Genomic DNA, 19,044 nt, shown 5'->3' with positions numbered 1-19,044 from the left:
CCACACCCTCCCTCTTTATGGTCTGTTCAGGAATGAGGCAAACAGCAGCGAATGAGACGCACAATAGTAGAACAAAGGGTGCAGGCAGCAGGAGGGTACAGCGATGTGACAGGGCGAGGGCTGTATGTACGTATGCGTGTGCGCGCGAGTGTTAATGCTCGTATGCTCCATATGGGCACTACCTCGTGCAAAAAGGCAGATGTCACATGGGTGGCCCCGCCCTGCAGGCCATTGGGTCACGCCGCTCGGGGACACATCTAAATAGCTGAGCAGGAGTGAAGAGGACGGGGCCTCTCCCCAGCTGCCTGCTCCATATACGCATAACCATATTCATGCACCCTCTCCCATGCACCAAAGCGCCCGTGTTCCCCTCCTGCTTTGTTAGTGCTCTTTTTTGCGTGTTTGTTTACTTCTCCACACTGATTTCTGCTTATTATGCACACACTTCTATCTTTTTCATGCATGGTATGGACATCACACAACATTTTTGTGCAGATGATTTGAATTTTGTGGTAGTTGAAATTGTTTATTGTCATTCCAGTGACATAAAAGTACAGTAAAACAGCAAAATGCTGTTTACTCTTAAAAATAAAATTTCCAAAAGGGGGGTTTTGCAGCAATGCCATAGAAGAACAATTTTCGGTTCCCCAAAGAAACTTTCAGTGAACAGTTCTTAGAAGAAACATATTTTTCTTAGTGTGAAGAACATTTAATAATCGAAAGAACTTTTTTTCCCACTATAAAGAACCTTTTGATCAATGGAAAGACTCCATGGATGTTAAAGGTTCTTCATGGAAACGTAGATGCTGTAGATGTAACTACAGCGCCAAATTGATTTTTAAGAGTGTATAAAGTGAAATGTTATTTGACCAGAGCTGCTTTGCAAATTATACAGACACAAACAAATCACTATAAACAATAAAAACATTAAACGAACACATTGTAAATAGATGAATATGAATTTTTATTCTGTTTCATTTTGACCTGAAAGCAACACTATCAAGGTTTGAAACCAAAAGTAGTTTATGGCTTGTTTTTTTTCTCTCCATAAAGTCACTTATAAATATAGACAACTGTAGGTTTTTTGGAATTATTTACAGAATACAGTCACAAATTTGTTCTTGCTGGTACATCATAATGTTTGGCCACTTCGTTATAGGAAGATCTGCTGTCACTGATAAAGATGCACTTTTTATGCAGATTTTAGTCTGTCTGCAACATTCTGCAGTTTGTAGGACTTTAAAAGTTTAATTGGGCATACGCTCATTTTTATGCACTTCAGAGCCCTGCACAGTTATAGTTAAGGAACAGTAGTGGATAATTAACTGCCGTTTTTAGCCAGAATCAATATGTGGCTTGGATGATATTTAGGCCTTGGATTGGGAAATCCAGTTTTAGTAGTTACAGTAAAAGGAGAGACGCTGAAGGCCAACACGTGTTAAGTTAACCTTTGCCTGAAGAAGGACAGGAATATTTTTCTCATTCTTTACATTTTTATATGGTTTAGTAATATTTCTCAGCTCTTCCACCTCAGTTTGTTATGAAGACACAGAGTCATCCTGATGATTCCCTGTCATTTCCCCATCTCTCTATTCCTGAGGTTCATTAGCATAGCAGCTGCTGAGAGCAGGGTGTGTGAGGTGGAGACGGCTGGTGTGTGTGTGTGAGTATGTTTTGGAGGGGGTGAGTGTAGGGGGGCTCTAATCAATGGTGGTCCGTCTGGGAGCTGAATAGCGATGAAGCAGAATCCAGCAGGCTGGACAAAAAAAAAAAGAGGAGAACGTAGAATAGAGTGAGAGAATGAATGTGCTTGTGACTGTGTGCTTGAAAAAGCACAGAGCGGAGCGAAAGAATGAAAGAGTTCAAACAGGAAAGGAGGGTAAGGAAGGACAGGCCTAGCCACCTGTCTCATTCTCTCTATATCTATCCTCTCGCTATTCACTATGAGAGAACTCTGTTTTACATGTTTAACAACATGCATTATAATGTGGGTTTCTCATATTGAACAAAAGTGAGCAGTCTGCGTTTGCGTTGACAGTGTTCGAGATCACTTATGTTTTATATAATATATATATATAATATCGATTGATTGAATGATTAAAAAAGTTCAGTTTCATGTAGGTTAATTTTATTTTTTAATGTAATATTTTTTCTTTATTATATTATAATTAATATATTGTTTATATATAATTTACAATTAATATATTAATTGTAATATTTAAATGTATATAATATTAATAGCTATTAATCAAGTGTTTATTATTTGTTTAAAGTTAGTTTATCTCATTGTCATTTAAATTTATTTTAATAAATTTTTATGCAATAATTATTCATTAATATAATTAATATATATTATTTAGAACTAATATATTAATTGTAATATATTTAAATGTATATAACATTGATTAATAGCTATAAATCAAGTGTTCATTATTAAAAAATATATATTTTATTCTATGTTTCATGTAAATTAATTTGAATTATTTTGTCATAATTATTCATTATTATATTGCAAATTTTATGTCAAACTGACATATTACAATGCTCAACAAAAATAAACACTAAACTCATCACATGTTTAACACTACAGCTCATTTGCCAGCAGCAGATGAGTGCATTAATTGGATTATACTGTGTTTGAAAGGAACTTTTCCTGGTAAATGTTCTGGTCATGACTAAGCCATTGCAACAATAATTCATCTTCATTCCCTTCTGGCTATAATGTTCCTCTCCTTCTGAGAATCTGCAACAATTTTCATGGTGGCAAACACGTTTTTCTCTGCGTGTGTGTACTTGCACCAGGGCGAGCAATGCTGTGGGGCCTTTTTGGAACTACATGCGCAAGTATGCATAACTGCTGACAAGAATCTGTCCGTGCAAAGAGGTCGTTTTTGATCTCTGGAACACTGAAGGTATGGGAAAACGAAACATTCCTGCGCACCGAAGTACAAACAAAAGAGGACAAACCTCCGAGCCTCCACTTCACATTCTCAGAGATAGAAGAGGAGCGTGTTTCCTTCTCGCTCTCAAGTACATTCACAAAATTCTTTTTCACATTGTTGGGTTTACACGTCCCTCCCTCTCTAGCAGGCGCTGGGGGAAGGCCAGCGCGCAGAACGACAGGACTCTGTTAAAATCATTTCCAAATTCCTGCAATGATGTGTGTCGGGACTGAGGCACATGAAGAATCTATTAGGGGGCCTCTCTATTGCACTCTGGGAAGGTGGCCAACTCAGCCGCCGGACAATGGAAATCCAGCTCAACAATAACATCCTGCCCGGGGGATGGAGGGGGGCATAGAGGGGGGTGGAAACAGAGAAGGATGCCATTGAGGTCACAGTCTTCTAGCGAGGGTTGTCTTCAAAAGCATGCAGTAAACTCTTGTCTACCTGCAGCAAAGAGCAAGCACTTGCTTGGTTCGTATTACGGTTGCAATAAACGTGGCCTCCGGACAATGTCGGATAAAGTTTTTGGTTCATTTGTGAATTTCAAAAACGCACATGACTCTGGACATTCCACCAATAAATCAGAGCAGGAGCCGAAATTAGGTACAACTCTTGTTTCATGAAAGCATGAAATGCAGCAAACATGACTCGATTTCTCATGTATCTGCCAATGTTTCAGAGTTGGGGTCCAATAGAAACTGAGGTGGAATGGAATCAGAAGATGAAGAATTATGGATGTGTTTTTTTTTTATGTATGAAGAAACGCTTCGAGTCTCCCACAGAACAGAAGGGCAGAGAGCTGCTCCATGCACAGAGTTGTAACATAAAACCCACACAAACACACAGGGAGGGGATCTGTCTTTAAAACAAAATTACCCACAACCCCCTGCACTCCTTTATCCAGCATATGAAAGGACTAGGCCAAATGAATGACAAAAAGGAGAGAATGGAAACTGGGGTCAGGTTGGCCCAGAGAGGAGGCCCAAATTCTTCCTCTGAGTTAGAAAGAAACGTTCACAGCCACACATTGAGGAAGGTTTAATTATTTCTTTACTGGCTTGAACACACACACATACATAAAAATATTACAGCACTCATATTCTCACCACACATGAATCACAGTGTTACAAATGTTCAAAAAATTACAAACAAAACAGACACACAAACAGAAAAAAAAGAAAAGCTGAAGTCAACACAAAAGAACATTCGCATCACTCGCTGGAGACACAAGATGAAAAATAACTTGGTCCACAAAAACAACAAAAAGAAAAAAATACAACAGCAATTTTACTCATTCATATACACCTATCCAGTCATTTAACCCCCATGTCATAAATGTTATGACAAATGGTGGGGTAAAACAACTATACATCGTGCAATTTATTTTTGTTACAATGATCTTACCATCACAAGTATTATTCCCCTTTATTAACATCAGGAGGAGAGCACTTCAAATAAGAAAGTGCTCTGAGATATCAGAGTCTATATATCCATATATATACTATATATGTATACACATACACCCGATCACAGAGATACAATATCTTTGCAAACGTAATGTTATACAATGTAACGCACAAACAGAGACAATATAACCTGGAGCTTTTTTTTTTATACAATAGTATTTTTGTTGTGTTCCTTTTTTCTATTTAGAAAAAATTAAATGTTGACCTGAAGTCAACGAATTAACAACAGTCATCAGTGCAATATTTTCAACAAGAGTAAAAATATCAAGTTTAAGACAAGCGATGCATATTTGTTCTGCCTATACCAATCGAATAGATGATCGTGAGAATCACATCGGTTGCATCTCCAGGTATGAGGAGTTCCCGGTTGGTTAACCAGGTTGAGCGACGGGGGCAGGAAACAACAGCAACACCACTGAACTGTGGCAAGACATGAGTACAATCACACACGCTCACACAACTGCATGGGGCTTCTCGCAAAAACAATGACAAAAAAATGATATATCTAACTGATACTTGTCCTCATTCACTCACCGTTGGCCATTGTATCAAGAAAAAAATTATATAAAAGCAGCATTGAAACAAACATCAGGTGCCATGACTCTTAAAGGCGGCAGGCAGTCTTTTTTTGAACGAATCTGTCGATGTTTCCTGCAAACAGAAGTCATAGTCTTTTTCTCAATGTTCATATAGTCCTGCTCAGTAGTAACTATTGGTAAGCCTCAGCTCCTGCAGTTACCCGACCAGGCACTAGGGGGCATAAAAGGCTCCACATTTATGTGCAACAAAACTCCCTGCATTTAATAGTCATGCAATGCATTTCACTTTTTGTAACTACAAAAGAAACCAAAAATGATAATGCAAAAATAGAAGCAATCGGCTGAAATAAAACCTACATATATATATATATATATAATCTTCTCAACCACGCTTGGCGAAAGAAAAAAAAAATGTTTTGAATAACCAATGGATCTTAATTTTGGTTCAAGGAGATAAATTGTCCCGAGTGAAGATTGTGAAACAAAAAAACGAGGATGACATTAAGAAAACACATCAAGTAAAATGACCCGGACAGGGCCTACTGATTCTGTTGACCAAAAAACGAGCACTAGTGGGTAACTGAGCACAGTTAAGGAGAAGGCTTGAGAAAGAGAGTATATGATATTCGAATACTTTCAAGTCGAGGTAGCTGATGCAGAGAACCAGGATAAAAGTAGAAGGGGATGCATTTTTCCCGGGAAAAAAGGTGTACACGTGGGGGGCCGTGGCGCGGAATCTCCACACGGGACAGTTTAGCCTGTAATGAGTCCAAAGCAGCTTTAGGTCACCCTACATACTTTTACACTTAGGCTATAGTCTTAAAAATAACCACAACATAATTTAAATGCATCATCTCAATGTACCTTCATAAATAAAAAGACAAACCCAGCCTGTATTCACAGTGATGACCAGGGTGTTAATTCAAAATACTGAAAGAAGATTATAAAGTGTGTCCCAAAGGCGACTTTCCTGACGTTTTGATACAAAAAAAAAAGCGAAAGCAGCGGTTTTTAGTAACACGTTAAGCATAGACATGGGTCGCACTGGCCTGAAAGCTGTTGAAGCAGTCTGCTAGGTGAAGGCTGAGCGCAATAGACTACTTGTACAGAGAAACAACACAGTAAAGCTATGTGTACAGTACTTAGGAATAAGTCACTTGTTATTTCGAGGACATATGTCAGCACTGGTCACCAATGCCACAAGATTTGATTGATGAAACGACTTACGGTTCGTATTAAAAGACAGTGTTTAGCCAAAACAGAGGATGGCTTTCATTCTGGAGTTCTCCTCTTGCAACTATTCCAGCATTCAGCCGCAGCATCAAGTGCCATCTCGATTTCTCCAGGTCAACAGGTCAAGCCCTGGTGAAGCCACACAGTCCAGATCTGATGACTTAAACATTCAATAAAAAGCTATAGTACCAACGCACATCCCAAACAGCATGCGTTTCAGGTTCTCTCATCGCCAGATCTGACACGGGAAAGAAAAAGGCTACAGCCCTCATTTGGTTTTAAGGTACAAGGGAACTCGAGCTTGGCAGATCACAACGCTAGAATGAAACGAGCCCGGTCTTTCCGCGTGCTTCTACCGGATCACCGCGCGCCGGAGGAGTACTTGGCCTTGGTGATGAGGTATAACACGATGTCTTGGTGTCCTCCGAAAGCGGCGATGTGCAACGCGCTCCATCCCTCCCGGTTCGCCAGCCGTATATCGGCTCCGAACTTCACCAGCAGTTTAACGAGCTCCAGATTCCCGTCGATGACCGACTGATGCAGCGCCGTCTGTCCCTCGGGGCCAAACGAATTAACGTTAAACTCGCAGTTGGTCATGTTCTGCAGAAGTGAATGGAGCTCCTTGGTGTTGCCTTTCTTCACCGCCTCCTGGAAGACTCTCTGCGGCGCCGAGCACGTCGATATATCCGCCTGGCTCATGATGCTCTCCGCCGCCTTTACAGTCTCTAGTACTGGGATTTATTCGCGGCTTGACTGGACTAAAACCAGCTTAGGCGAGTGAGACTAGAAATAAGACGAGCGTATATCCCAAAAAGGACAAGTAAACGACACACTTGGTGTGCAAATGCAGTCGGTGGCTATATATCCAAAGCCCTAGCGAGAAAGTTCAATCATCCACAAAAGCGTACGTTAAGTCTCCGTATGTGTAAGTGTCTCTCAGTAGCAGCACCGGGTTATGGCAGAATATGGAGATATTTAGTGTGGGAAAGGAGGCGTGTGAACGGCGGTCTCTCCGGTTAAGCGCATCGAGGGTCGTTAGCTTTTAGAGACGTCTGAGGTAACGTTAATTTACCTCAGCAATGCGTCTCTCGCGTCCCGCGGTGGTTTATTTGGCAAGGGCGACTGAAATAAACAAAGAAACTGTTAAAAGCACTGTTTCACGCTGTCGAGTAGCGGCTTCTGAACGTGAACGAGTAAAGATGTACTTACTCTTGACGTTTGGACGGGAAGAACTGACTCAAACACTGACGCTTGTCCGCCGCGCGGTCCCGGTGATTCTCTGCCCAGAGCTGCGTTGCCAGGGAGATATTTTAGATGAACTAGTTTGCATAAAACGTCTCTATAGAATCAAGTATTGTGGAATGGGAGGATGGGCGACGCTGATTGGCTGCGGAGACGGCTTGGGGGCGTGACCAAGCGGGGGGGGGGGGGGGGGGACCGAAGAAATGGGCGTGGCCCAGTGCCCAAACATCCCACAGTAATAAAACGACTGCGCTATTATGTGTTAATATGCTCTTCGGCGAACCAAATGGTACAGATTCGAGGGAAAAATATGTTATAAAATAACACATGAAAGATGGACATAAAATAACAGAAAGGCTTAGGTTGGGTTTTTATTCAGAACCTGATCAAAATTACGTTACACAAAAATGTGACCCTGGATCACGAAACCAGTCATAAGGGTCAATTCTTTGAAACTGAGATTTAAATAAGAATAAATAAGTTTTACATTGGTGTATGGTTTGTTAGGATACGAGTCGGACACTATTTGGCTGAAAATCTGGAATCTGAGGATGCAAAAAAATCAAATATTGAGAAAATCGCCTTTAAAGTTGTCCAAATGTAGTCCTTAGCAATGCATATTACTAATAAAAAATTCAGTTTTGATATATTTACAGTAGGAAATTTACAAAATATCTTATGGAACATGATCTTTACTTAATATCCTAATGATTTTTTGGCACTAAAGAAAAATCAATAATTTTGACCCATGCAATGCTACAAATATACCCTGATTTTGTGCTCCAGGGCCACTAATATACTTGCTATTTTGCATCATAAACGCAATCAGCGGGCAGTTTGGGATCCAGTTCCCACTGTAGAGGAAAATATTAATCTGTTAACAAACAAACAATAAATTATTATTATTATTCATTTTATTTATTTATTTGTAGATTGTCCAATGAATGTTATAGTTCAGTTTCCTACCTGTTTACACCAAATGGCAATGACTTCTTTATTGACGTTGCTTTAAAGCTACAAGAAACACCTTTCTCTGAACCATTATAGACTTTAGGACTTGTGAAGCAGCCATTCCAGCTGTTTTAAGGCAATAACAAAGCCTGAGCGACTTCCTGCGCGCGTCAACAGAGCTGTGCGTCAAGCAGGCGCTCTGAAGTCAAAGCTGGATCTGCGCATGCGCGGGGCAGGAAGCGGAGTGACACTCATAGCAGCTGTACCGTGGGAACCGGACGAATGCAGTTTCTGCGCAGCGCACTCGCCTCATTTATTCAACACATTCAACGACAACAGCAACCAAGTTTTCGTTTGTTACATTATTGTCATTTTTATTTCCACAGTTCCTAAATACTGCAGTTTTAAGATACATATTTTAGACAGTCAATTCTAAACAGGTTTCTGAGTGCAATTATATTCTCAACTAGGCTACCTGCCTATTAGGCTATTGTATTATACATATTAAAGACATACGATCTGCACATCTCTGCATAACTGGTTTGTTTAACCTCTGGCAAAAGTACTCAGATAATCACTTGCTGTCAAATGAAATGTAATAAATAAAATTGTGTCAGTATATATATATAGCCCAAGGGTCTGCAAGAGCTATAAATGTAAAAGTGTATCAAACAAAATTACAATGATAAGTTAACTTCAAACAAAGATGTTCACATAAATATTTCATTCAATAAATATATGTAAAATTAAAACGTGCAAAGTATGCATCATAATGCAGGTAAACGCATCTATTTGGTATATGCATGTTCTGGCTTTAAATGCAACACTCAGTTTTATACAATAGGCTAAATGTAAAAAGGGTCTCTGCTCGGTTTATGGGATATTGCTCAGTCTTTTTCCAAAAATTCAAAACTGAGGGTAAAATTTCACCTCCGCTTTTGAGAAGCTCACTAATCCTTGGTTATGTGTCGGCTGTCAAGTTCTCATGTTAACATTCTTTGTACATGAAACTTAAAACTCAAAAATAAACCATGTGAAACCAGACTTCGCACATATAAACACTGAGTTAACGTGGAAATAATAACTCATGCACATTATTCATTATTTGTAGTACCTTATCCTAACATGTCTTTTCTCCTCTAATATCCTTCTTTAATATCTGGGCCTGTGTGAATACTGAATTTCAGGCATTATATTTCAACTGGCTAAAGCATAAAGCTGTTCTCTTCCCCGTGCAAAACATTGCCATCATTTGAAAGAATGAAGCGACGTGCACTTGTGAGGTATTTGACCATGTGTGAAACAGAAGTGTTCTTTAAGACCTGCCAGGGTAGGGCTAAAATATCTCAGCACATCTGTTGGCTAATCAGAAAGATGTGTCCGTGCGCTGGCCTTTTGGAAAATATTTGTTGAGAGAACGGAAGGCCTCTCCTTGTGGCTGGTTATCACTGAATGCGGGAAATTGCACCATTTCTGGTACTTAGATTTGTCTGCAAGGCCCCACAAAGTTTAAACTTCAAGGGATAGTTCACCCAAATATGAACATTTTTTGTTCCAAACATGTATGACTTTTTTTCTGCTGAACACAAAAGATGTTACATTTGGTTCCCATTGACTTCCATTGTCTGGACAAAAAAAATACAATGGAAGTCAAAGGGAACCGAAACTGTTTGGTTACTAACATTCTTCAGAATATGGTTTGCATACCGCAGAAAAATGGCATTTTAAATGTCTATTAAGGGAGGGAAAAAAAATGCTTGTGCCATCTTTAAAAGCCTAAAAAGTTAAATTTTTATTGCTTTTTTTTATTTTAGATGATAAATCAGTAGATACTGTTCAAAACAAAGACAAAAAGTCCTTTGGCACTTTTGGTTGTCATACATTAGTGGACCATGTTCATATTAATTTGATGAACTACTGCTGTGGTTAGCCTGATTTGACACCTGTGTGAACTTGAGAACTGACTGAAAAATCACCACAAAACCAGTTCATAAACGTCACTGCAAAACTGACTCAGAAAAGTGAGAAATGTTTCTGAGAAAAGCTGTAGCTGTATTTGAGAACACATGACACTTTGTATCTAATGTGATAATTCAGATTTTTTAAATGAAGCGTGTTTGTGTGTGTGTGTGTGTGTGGGGGGGGGGGGGGGGGTCACAGGGTTTCTGCAGGTTTTTTGGAAGGTAAATTTAACACTTTTACAGACCTTTTTAAGACCAAGTAAAGAAAAATTAAGTAATAAAGTGAATGGAACACAATATGTCTATTTTTTCTACATTTTTGAAAATGTAGTTTGAAGTTTGAAAATACAACTTCCAACGGATCTCTATTACTTTTTAATACATTTTACAAAAAGAAGCAGCTTATGGATTGAATAACACCACTCAAAACCACTAGAATATGGAAATAACTTTGACTGTCTCTTCTGGTCACACTGCAAAAGAAGTGTTCAAGTTTCAAATGCAAAAGATCCTTAAATCAAGATGCATTTACTTGAGAAGCAAAATGACAAGTTGGTGAGAAATGTATCAAAAAGAAGAGAGTTTATGATCAAAACATGAATAAATATCTGCCAATAGGCTCAGAAAAAACAACTTAATTCAATGGAAAAACAAGTTTTCATTTCCCAATAACATAGTTTGTTCTTGTTTTAAGCATTAACTCGCGTCATTCAGTTTGCATCTCAAGCAAATGTTTCTTGATTTAAGGATGTTTAGATATTTTTATTGGAAAAAAATACTTTCAGTTTTTGCATCATTTAATGCCATGACTATGAATTTAAAGGGATAGTTCACCCAAAAATGAAAATTCTGTCATTAATTACTCACCCTCATGTCGTTCCAAACTCGTAAGACCTTCGTTCATCTTCCGAACACAAATTAAGATATTTTTGATGAAATCCGAGAGCTTTCTGACCCTCCATAGACAGCAATGTAATTTACATGATCAACATCCAGAAACGTAGCAAGGGCATCGGTAAAATAGTCCATGTGACAGTGGTTCAACCATAATTTTACAAAGCTACGAGAATACTTTTTGTGCGCAAAGAAAAAAATTTATTCATTAATTCTTCTCCCCGAGTTACCGTCTTCCGCCATTTTGGGACATAGCGTAATCAGCGCACGCATGCTGAACATAAACAACGCTGATTACGTTCTGGGGTACTCTCCAAAACGGAAAACGGTAACTCAGGGAGAAGAACTGCTGAATAAATTATGTTATTATTGTTCTCTTTGCACACAAAAAGTATTCTCCTATAGCTTCGTAAAATTACGGTTGAACTATTTTACTGATGATATTTACTACGTTTCTGGACCTGGGAACACTGTAGTTGCATGTCTACAGAGAGAGCTTTTTTGGCCTTATTTTAGGGTGAATTAAGACTTTTAAAGATCTTTTCAAGACCAGCAGAAATCCTGCTTCAGAGCTTCAATAAATATTTAAAAAACTTTTTATAAGTTTTATTCCTTCATCTTTTTTTTTTTTTTTAATACATACCCAACACATAAACCAAGCCTGAATGGTAATTTAAAGTATCACAGTTCAGTCAACATCAAAGCAACAAGCTATAATGAGACGCCGGCGAGGTGCAAATCGAGCCGACGCTGAGAATATCCTGCGAGCCATTTCAGATGTACAGTACTTAACAGGAACTGTCCCATTTTCCACCTGGGCCCCGGTCACATTCATCAGAAACCCAAGCCGGCGAGAGCAAGCGAGCGAGCTAAAAACTCCTCCCGGCGTCATTAAAGATTAATACGTGTCATAAAAGCTCTGTGGCATCTAAACCTCCGAATGCTTTCAGTTCAAACCTGACTGATCAAACCTTCACACTCAGTGAAAATAGTTGGGGTTTGGTAGCCGCGCAGAGGCATTTTGCCTGAAGCGAGGCATGAAGGGGGAGCTCTTCAAAGATCAGCCAGCCTGCCCCGCGCGAGGTTTTTGGCGCCTGAGCCAGACAGCGCAGAGGTGGGGGGAGAGAGCAAGCAGAAGCACCTGAGTCACTGGCCGGGGATTCTGCGGGACTAGCATGACGTCTGAATAGAGGGAGGGCCTTCAGAGTCCAATTCAGCCCCAGTACCACGTGTTCAAGGAGCGTGGGAAAGAGGCAAGCTTTTCTTCCCAGCAAAGAAAGAGCTAGTATCGAATAACAGAAGTGCAGAACAGGGCTAGGTAGAGCTCCTACTGCAAGCAGACAAGATTATCTCCGGCAAATGCAAACACGCAGAGCTACGGTTACAGTCAGCACTTTGATACTTAGATTCAGGGAGCACACATTTAAAAGAGGACACGGCTCTGTTTGAGTGTTGCTTTATTGAGCTTGGAAGGGCAGCGTGGTCGGAGGACTGACTGTATGCAGCCCATCCTGTTATGAACTTGCAAACCGTCCTCAAAAACTTGGAACGAAAATAGTGTCTGGCGTGAATTCAGCAGCGCTATCTTTGGGGAACCCAAGCATGTTTTTTTGTAGTTTTGACAGATTTACAAATGGAGATATGACTTCAAGACTAAACATAAACAACGTTCGTTCTGAAAAGTCAACAAAATAAAACTTTTTTTTGGTTTTTAGAGATAATTGCGAGAGAGATAACATGCAAAATATTATGATTGTTTTAGAAAAACAAATAGAAAAATGGCTAAATGTTGCACAAAAATTGTGGGATTGTGGGAATCTGTTCATAAAGTGTTTTAACAATTTATGGCATTAAGTATATTATTATGTGTGAAACAAATTTAGACGCTAAAAAGTTTTTTTAAATAAAGTAAAAAATGGCTAAAGAGAGTTTCTGCAAAATTGAAAATGAAATATCTTGTCATTTTTGGGGGTTAATGTGATTTAGATTTTGTAAAACTAATTTTAGGTCTTAAAAAAAAGTAAGTGTGTATAAATCTTGAGCAAAAATTAAATAAAAATTTGAGACTAATCTTCATAAAGTGTTGTTAAACACTTATGATTTATGAACTATTTTAGGAGATTTGTCTACAATTTATGACATTAAAGGAACACTCCACTTTTTTTGGAAATAGGCTAATTTTCCAAGTCCCCAAGAGTTAAACGGTTGAGTTTTACCGTTTTCAAATCCATTCAGCCGATCTCCGGGTCTGGCGGTAGCACTTTTAGCTTAGCTTAGCATAGATCATTGAATCGGATTAGACCATTAGCATCTCGCTCAAAAATGACCAAAGAGTTTCGATATTTTTCCTATTTAAAACTTGACTCTTCTGTAGTTACATCGTGCACTAAGACTGACGGAAAATTAAAAATTGCGATTTTCTAGGCCGATATGGCTAGGAACTATACTCTCATTCCGGCGTAATAATCAAGGGACTTTGCTGCCGTACCATGGGTGCAGCAGGAGCAATGATATTACGCAGCGCCTGAAAGTAGTCCCCAGCTATAGCTCCAAGCCATATCGGCCCAGAAAATCGCAACGTTTCATTTTCTGGTAGTCTTAGTACACGATGTAACTACAGAAGAGTCAAGCTTTAAATAGGAAAATTTTTGATGACCAAATGCTAATGGTCTAATCCGATTCAATGATCTATGCTAAGCTAAGCTAAAAGTGCTACCGCCAGACCCAGAGATCGGCTGAATGGATTCGAAAACGGTGAAACTCAACCGTTTAACTCTTGGGGAGTTGTCAAATGAGTATATATCCTTTAAGTATATTTTTTTATAATTTGTAAAACAAATTCAAATCTTAATTTTTTTTTTTTAAATATACAGTAAAAAATAGCTAAACAAGATTATGTGCAAAATGAATACCTTATTTTGGGGGGTTAACGTAAACATTTTATGGAATTAAGTATATTATTGTGTAAAACAAACTTAAATCTGAGAAAAAAAAAGTTAAAAAGACCTTTTGTTTTTGTGCAAAAATATTGTGCAAAACTTGCGAGATTAAACCAATATAAATCCCATTTTTAATAACATCGTGTCTAATCTTCATAAAGTGTTGTTAAAACAGTTAACACTTATGATTTACGAACAATTTTAGGAGGAATACAAACATTTTATGGCATTAAGTACATAGTTAAAAACAAAAACAAAACTAACAAATGTCTAAAGATATTGTGCAAAAATGTAAATTAAAGTCTTATGTCATTTTGTGGTGTTAGTCCAATATAAATCCTCTTTTTAATAACAACTTATGACTAATTTCATAAAGTGTTATTAGAAAGTTTTTTTTTCTAATTTCAGGAGGTTTGTAAACATTTTATAGCATCAAGTATATAATTATATTGTGTAAAACAAATGCACACAGGACAATTTAATAGTCGAAATAGACAGTGCAAAACACAGTTAAACCTTCCAAAAGGTTTTTGCACAGTTACTATGACACAGTATAGCAAATAAAAGTACCTCCATAAAAAAAAGAATTTAAAAAAATCAGATGCATGGGGAAAAAAAAAGAAAGCAAGGCAACAGCAAGAGTTCGTTACACCAGGAGTTTCCCTGTCGATCTCAAGCTTTTGTTGCTGCGTCTTCACTGACGTGCAAGACCTCTTGGAACTGCGACAGCACCCGGTCAAAGTGCGTCCCCTCCCAGAACACCTTTCCACAGCCGGTGCAGATGAAGTACACTGGAATCCGGGGCAGGAGGCCTGGGGGCACGGTCTCCAGCTGAACTTCGGCCCCGCTGGGGAATTTGAAGGTCTGGGGGTCCAGGGCGGTACGTGGGGCCCAGCGGCAGTGAGGGGTGAACTTGGGGCCCTCTGGGGGCCTCCAGCTATTGTATTCAGCTTGTGTTTCATCCTGCGGCTCGCAGTCATCCCGCTTAGATACGATGTCTTGAAGGAGACCTTTTAAGAGCAAGAAAAGGCCAAGCTTTATGTTAAAATATGCTGCTGACAAAAATCAAGGATTCAGGCAAAATACTGTGAAAAGTAAATGCTAATTAAAATTAAAATGCAAAAATGGTGGAAAATCTGTAAATGCATTTTAAAATATACATTCAAATATGTGCTGTATCGACATGGGAAACAAATGGAAAAGAAAAGGCAACCTCTCTCTTTCATCATGCGGGTCATTTCCTCTCTGGACAGCTTAAAGTACTCATTACAGTTGCAAGCCTAGAAGAAGGTGACAGACAAAACACATTAGCATGTAATAAAACATGACATGATCATGTAAATCAAGTGTTAGATATTGATATATAATACAGGCATTATATACATATTACTTCTAAATAGCTTTAATGTTTTTTTAAGGGAGTCTCTTCTGCTCATCAAGGCTGTATTTATTCATTCAAAAATACAGAAAAAACAGTAATATTGTGAAATCTTATTGCAATTTCTAATATTGGTTTCCTGAATTTTCAGTATCATTGCTACATGATCCTTCAGAAATCATTCTAATATGCTGATTTATTATGAGTGTTGAAACTGTTGTGCTGCTTCATATTGTTTTTACACACACACACACACACACACACACACACACACACATACACACACACGCTAGGTGTGAGTCGCCTCTCTTGATTTCACACCTCAGTGTGGCTTCTGTCTCATCTTCAGCGAGGAACCCAATTCCCACCCTTTCAGACAACACACAGGCGCTAAAAGCCTCGTCACTGAACTCAGCGACACCACCCAGACTGAGTCTCACGCTGAACGCAGCACCTTAACAGGACACTGACAATTCAGTCAGTCAACTCATTAGACTGGAATGCTTCTCACACAAACTGAAACTGAAATTGTCACATTTACTCACTCATGCTAACAAACCATACATCAATGGAAAGCTTATTTACTCAGCGTTCAGATGATGTATACATCTCAATTTCCAAAAATTGACCCTTATGACTGGTTTTGTGGTCCAGGGTCACATATGACTGAAGATGCCTTAAAAATACAGAGCAGCATGAACACAATATTTCTCCTTTTAAATATAGAATATGGGTTTGGAACAACATGAAGATAAACAAATGTTAATAAATATACACTAATGACCAAAATATTTGGAATACTTAATTTCTCAATATTTTTGAAAGAAATCTCTTCTGCTCACCAAGGCTGCCTTTATTTGGCCACAATTACAGTAAAAACAGTAATATTGTGAAATATTATTACAATTTAAAATAACTGTTTTCTATTCGGATATATTGTAAAATGTAATTAATTAAAGTGATCAAAGCTGAATTTTCAGCATCATTACTCAAGTCTTCAGGTGCAAATGATCCATCGCAAATCATTCAAATATGCTGATTTAAAACTAAATATTCGGCAAGAAAAAATTCAATTGATCATAAAGTGATGATAAATTTATTATGTTACAAAAGATTTCTATTTCAAATAAATGCTGTTCTTTTGAACTGCACCAGAAAGCACCAGTTTCCACAAAAATATTAAGCAAATGTTCAGTAATAAGAATCATTATTAAATATTGATCACCAATAATAATTCACAATAAAATCAGCATATTATTACGATTTCTTAAGGATCACGTGACACTGAAGACTGGAGTAATGATGCTTTAACATCACATGAATAAATTGCATTTTAAACTAAAAAAGTTATTTGAAATTGTAATAATATTTCACATCACAATATTTGCAGGATTTCTAATTTTTAAAAAAGAGGTAGTGTGAATGATATCTATTCATAAGCATTCAGATTTAATACTGAATCCATTCAGAATTCTTTTTAAACTCTATATGATTTTGCATACGCACACACAAACACAAGGTGCTGTGAAAAGGCATGTTGTGTGTGTGTGTGTGTGTGAGAGGCCAGCACAGGTGCCCTTTGCAACCCCTGTCTGCTCACTCTCACGCTCTCTCTATTCCACCTTGAGCGATCTCTTCCCACACACTGCGCAAAACACACCGGCAACTATTTACCCAACTCCTGAGTTTCCCATGCAAAAGCAAGTCAAAACCTGCTCCGCCAACTCTTCACACTCATGCCTGCGCCACCGCCGCCGCGCTCTTTCTCCATCTGTGTTTGTCTCCAAAACCACATGTGCGAGTTTTGCTTCTAAACCTGCGAGGCGTGACCAGACCAAACCTTATGGCAAATATGTCATATGTGCTGCTGTTGCGGGTCCAGCTATGATCGTCAGCCACTAGTGCTTTCCAGCTCTTTCAACACACTGTGATTGGGTAGGCATCACTAGTGTTTAGTGCGATGCAGATTTTGAGTGGGGTTTTGCACCAGTGGGCAAGCCAGTAACAAAACTTCCCAACTCGTCATTTGCCCCTGATTCAGAAAACAACTGATGAAGAGATAGATTTTAATCGCAGCTGGTTAGGACATGCTTTGAAAACTCTGGAGTATTTAACGGCCTAACTCGTCCTGCTCCGTTCGTGGTATGGAAATGAATCAATGTGGTCTGGAAAGGGAAATGAATAAACCTTGCACGTTTTTGAAAAGAGATTAAGGCTACACAAATACTTAATAAATCTTGCAGTGTGACTTAGTGTGATTATCAAATCACAAATGCTGCGATTTAATTAAATAAATATATGCAGCGCATGTTTCCGAGTGAATCTAAAGCTATAATGTGCATCTGGGATTGAAACATGCACCAATCCTCTACCTAAATTGTTGGCTTTAAGAAGCTTTAAAGGTCTTTCTGCAGTTTTCCATCAAAATAAAAGTGCAGTGGTTTAACTTTTTTAATTATGACCTCCATAAATATTAGTATTGTAATTTTACAGTTGTACTGAAATATTTTTATGTTACAATGAAATATTACAATAGCATATTGCTTATTTTGTTTCATGATTTAATTACTAATTTAAATAAGCATATTTAATATGTTTATTTAGTGATAATAATAATAATTACTACAAGTATTAGTCATACTGATATAAAAAAAGATTTTCATAATAAAAAAGGGTTAACTTCTGAAAATGATGAAATTAAGATATAAATAATACTGCAATTCTACAGTTGTATTGTGATTTTTTTTACAGTGAAATATTACAATAGTAATATTTCTTTTGTTTCATAATTTTATATTTCATATTTAATACTTCTATTTAGTAATACATATAATTTCTATAATTATATAGTCATACTGATTAAATCACAAAAAATAATTATAATCAAAAAGCTCAAGAGTTTAATTTTTGAAAGTAAAGAAATTAAGACCGCCATAAATATGAGTAAATTAGTAATTTTATATTTTTCTTTTATACTGCAGTGCTACAATAGTAATATTTTTTATTTTGTTTCCAAATTGTATTTTGTTTTATTTGATATTTGTATTCAGTACTTATAATAATTACTATAATAACATAGTCATATTGATATATAAATCACCAAAATATTTTCACAATCAAAAAGCTCCTTGGTTTCAATTTTGAAAATGAAAAATTTAGGAGCGCCATTAATATTAATGTAATTTTGCAGTTGTACTTACAAAACAAAAACACAAGTGAAATTGTACAATAATTACAATAATAGCTAGTTACAATAATAATATTTATTTTGTTTCGTAATATTTAGTAATAATAATAATTAGTCAAATTATAGTCATACTGATATATACAATCACACAAAAAATAATAATCAAAAAGCTCAATAGTTTAACTTTTGAAAATGAAGATATTAGAAGTTAGATATTTTTTACAGTGAAATATTAGTATAGTAATATTTGCTTTCATCATTTTATTTCATATTTAATACTTCTATTTAGTAATACTTACAACTGTTATA

General features: G+C 37.5%; 2 protein-coding genes across 5 annotated transcripts in view; both read right to left on the bottom strand.

Moving 5' to 3' along the window:
- Positions 1-3,977: 3,977 nt before the first annotated feature.
- LOC306864242 (notch-regulated ankyrin repeat-containing protein A) lies at positions 3,978-7,504 on the bottom strand. 3 transcript variants are annotated; one of them, XR_013783763.1, is made up of 5 exons: positions 7,393-7,499; positions 6,178-7,305; positions 5,585-5,708; positions 4,946-5,062; positions 3,978-4,831 (listed from the first exon to the last, which is right to left on the bottom strand). XR_013783763.1 is itself a non-coding variant. In XM_079408095.1 (2 exons), exon 2 carries the CDS (start codon positions 6,880-6,882, stop codon positions 6,544-6,546), a length of 339 nt encoding a protein of 112 aa, XP_079264221.1. In that variant the 5' UTR covers positions 6,883-7,305; positions 7,393-7,504; the 3' UTR covers positions 3,978-6,543. The 3 variants fall into 3 exon arrangements, 1 of the variants encoding a protein (XP_079264221.1); XR_013783762.1 differs by having other exon boundaries at positions 3,978-5,708; positions 7,393-7,504; XM_079408095.1 differs by having other exon boundaries at positions 3,978-7,305; positions 7,393-7,504.
- A 6,590-nt stretch (positions 7,505-14,094) lies between these two features.
- LOC306863966 (exonuclease mut-7 homolog) overlaps positions 14,095-19,044 on the bottom strand; it is a 47,525-nt gene continuing 42,575 nt past the window's right edge. For both annotated transcript variants that reach the window (XM_079407596.1, XM_079407597.1), the window contains exons 19-20: positions 15,384-15,450; positions 14,095-15,180 (exon numbers count right to left, since the gene is read on the bottom strand). In XM_079407596.1, coding sequence (XP_079263722.1) covers positions 14,843-15,180; positions 15,384-15,450 — 405 coding nt within the window. In that variant the 3' untranslated portion in view covers positions 14,095-14,842. The remainder of the gene's footprint in view (positions 15,181-15,383; positions 15,451-19,044) is intronic.

Source organism: Barbus barbus (genome assembly GCF_936440315.1).
Source record: "Barbus barbus genome assembly, chromosome: 45".
NCBI lineage: Eukaryota > Metazoa > Chordata > Actinopteri > Cypriniformes > Cyprinidae > Barbus > Barbus barbus.
Note: the sequence above shows the minus strand (reverse complement) of the source record. Positions and strands in the feature narration are given on the sequence as shown.

Coding starts and splice junctions, on each gene's coding strand:
- LOC306864242 (XM_079408095.1), bottom strand. CDS start 6,882: ATGAGCCAGGCGGATATATCGACGTGCTCGGCGCCGCAGAGAGTCTTC.